The following is a 2,495-nucleotide window of genomic DNA, read 5'->3' on the forward strand; positions in this document are numbered from 1 at the left end:
TGAGGCTCATTTCTGCTCCTATGACATGTAATCCTGGCTGTCACCAACAGACCCTAGTAACCCATCTGAAGTCATCTCTCATCTCCCTCCTCATCTCTCCCCTGCTTGGTGACTGCTCTAAGCCTAAAGTGGAGCTGGCAGACAGCTTTTCTTGAGCTGTGGTTCTGGACAGTCTAAGTCGGCCAGCAGTGACACTCCTGTCCTGCGGGGGTGCTAACATCTCTGCCACCACGACAGGGGCTGAACTCAAGCTGCTGGCCAGATTGGTTGCCCTCAGTGCTCAGAGGCTGGTCGTGTTCTTGGACCCAACCTCCACACACCTCAAAGAAAGATGTGGCCATGCCACTAGAAGCACACACGAGCATCAGAGGAATGGCTTTATTGTCTTCCTGCTTCCCCAGTTCCAGAGTTGAGCCAAAGCCCTCCTGGGGAACCAGCCATGTGGGGCACAGCCACTGCAACCAACTCACAGTTCACACACCAAGAAAGGAAAATCTAACAGAGAAATCCAACAACAACCCAAATGAACAACAGCCTATGGCCAGCTGGATCCGGTTCTGGGCTAAGGGAAGGAGTGATCTAACAAGGGTCACCTCCACTGAAACCTCTGACCAGTCCAGGAGCCATGTACCAACTAAGTGGTTACCTTGGAAACGTGGGCTCTGGTTGGGCCTCCACCTGTCATGAACAGACTCACACAGGACAGTCTGAGCCTTAGGATGGTTGAGAACATCCTCAGCTTAAAAAGCCAGGCCCAAGCCACCCTACTGAACAACCTGAGAGGGTAGTAGCTAAGTCCCAGGGACTGCTTGGGACAGAAAAGATGAACAGCTGCCTGCTTGTCCCTTGCAGTCAGATGGGGTGCAAAACCAAACACACTAGAAGGCACGCTTCTCGGGAATTCCAGGGCCTGTGGGCAGAGACAGCCAAGGGAGGACTAGAACCCCCAAAGGAACCTCCTCAGGATGAGGCCGGGAGCAGCTTTTCTAGGGCCTTCTTCTGTTTCTCTGTGGCTGAGGCCAAGGCCTCTGCCAGCTTTTCCGAAGGCATCATGTTGAGTACCTTAAGGGCAAACAGGAGCTGGTACTTGGCAGTGCTGACGAAGGCGTTGCTCAGGAAGTTAGGAAAGCCTCCTACTCGATCCTTCTGTGTGTACAGCGGGACACGGACAAGGCCCAACACCTGTGGGACAGAGGGCATGGGGTGGGGCTGGGCTCTCCTTAGAAAGGTAGGACCCTGGCAGAAAAGCCTGTCAACCACCAGTTTGCCAAAGAGATGGGGAGACCCTGGCAAGGTCTGGCCAGGAAAGGCTGGTAGCAGTAAAGCCTATGCACTCCCTACCCTGTCTGCCAGCACCCACGACCCCTGGTCTCACTCCAAACCCCTTAGGCCAGAGAATCCACAAATCCCAGAAGCTTTCACATTACCTCTCAGGAGACAACCCCAAACCCCCTACAACCTAGCCTTTTTGGTCTGTCCTCAATTTCCCAAGCAGGCCCTGACCATCCCTTCTTCCCAGTGATCCCATGCCCCACTCCCAGGATTGACAATGGCAGGCAGCAAGGCAAATGTAAACAATCCCAGTCCCAGATCCCAAATCTCTCTTCCTACCCAGCGTGGCCAGGGAGGGGACCCTGAGGGGCACTTGTTACCCATCGGTGCCTTCTGTGGTGCCAGAGCCAAACCTCAGGAGTGGGAATGGGGGCGGACCGCAGGCGGTGGTCCCACCTCCAGACCGTGGTCCCGTGAGTGCACAGCACTGATCTCCACAGCATGCAGCTGCTCCAGTGTCAGCTGCCGTGCATACAGATGTGCCACCACGCGTTGTGGACCCTCAGTCAGGTGTGAGCTCAGGTAGTCAGCTTCCGTAAGGCGCAGGCCGCCCAGGCCCAGGCCCAGCACCCGGTTCAAACCATCCTCCAGCGACCAGAAGCGCCGGTCCACAAACCCCCCAGGGAAGCCCAGCAGCCCGTCGAAGCGCATCTGCATCTGCAAAGTAAGCCGGATCAGGATGAGGGGTCCACCCGGCGCCCCAAGTCTGTGTCCACCCGCTCGCCCACCCAGTTCCTCACCAGCACTGAGAATCGCATGGGAATACGACCGAAGAGCTGCCCGGGGTTAGCGGCATACAACATGGCGTGGCACGAGTGGCTCCAGCCGGGCCCCAAGCGCATTGCTTCCTCCCGGCTGATCTGCTTCAGCTCCGGAACCGTCGTGGTCGACATCTTGATACGCTCCAGGCCCGCCGCCCAAATGAGCATGCGCGACCCCGCCCACGACACACAGGCCCAATCCACGTGCATCCACGTGCGTGGGCCCGCCCCCACCAATCCTGAAAGCCTGGGGCTGAACCCAGAGCAGACTGGAGGCCCTGGCGAGAGGGTGGAGTTAGCTACCCTCCAAGCTGCACAGGAGACCTCACCCTCAGACCAGAAAACTACAATTCCCAAGACGCACCGCGTGGAAGCCAGAGGGAGGTACACTGAGCATTAAGA

General features: G+C 57.3%; 1 protein-coding gene across 2 annotated transcripts; it reads right to left on the reverse strand.

Moving 5' to 3' along the window:
• Positions 1–362: 362 nt before the first annotated feature.
• Nudt16l1 (nudix hydrolase 16 like 1) lies at positions 363–2,277 on the reverse strand. Of its 2 annotated transcripts, none has more exons than XM_036195080.1 (3): positions 2,073–2,277; positions 1,653–1,989; positions 363–1,182 (listed from the first exon to the last, which is right to left on the reverse strand). In XM_036195080.1, the coding sequence occupies exons 1-2, from the start codon at positions 2,259–2,261 to the stop codon at positions 1,687–1,689; spliced, it is 492 nt and encodes a 163-aa protein (XP_036050973.1). In that variant the 5' UTR covers positions 2,262–2,277; the 3' UTR covers positions 363–1,182; positions 1,653–1,686. The 2 variants fall into 2 exon arrangements, with proteins under 2 accessions (XP_036050973.1, XP_036050972.1); XM_036195079.1 differs by having other exon boundaries at positions 1,729–1,989; positions 2,073–2,276.
• Positions 2,278–2,495: the final 218 nt, after the last annotated feature.

This window comes from Onychomys torridus, chromosome 8 (genome assembly GCF_903995425.1).
Source record: "Onychomys torridus chromosome 8, mOncTor1.1, whole genome shotgun sequence".
NCBI lineage: Eukaryota > Metazoa > Chordata > Mammalia > Rodentia > Cricetidae > Onychomys > Onychomys torridus.

Coding starts and splice junctions, on each gene's coding strand:
- Nudt16l1 (XM_036195079.1), bottom strand. CDS start 2,261: ATGCTCATTTGGGCGGCGGGCCTGGAGCGTATCAAGATGTCGACCACG. Junction 1,990..2,072: donor CCATGCGATTCTCAGTGCTG/GTGAGGAACTGG, acceptor CTTACTTTGCAG/ATGCAGATGCGCTTCGACGG. Junction 1,183..1,728: donor CACGGGACCACGGTCTGGAG/GTGGGACCACCG, acceptor TCTGTCCCACAG/GTGTTGGGCCTTGTCCGTGT.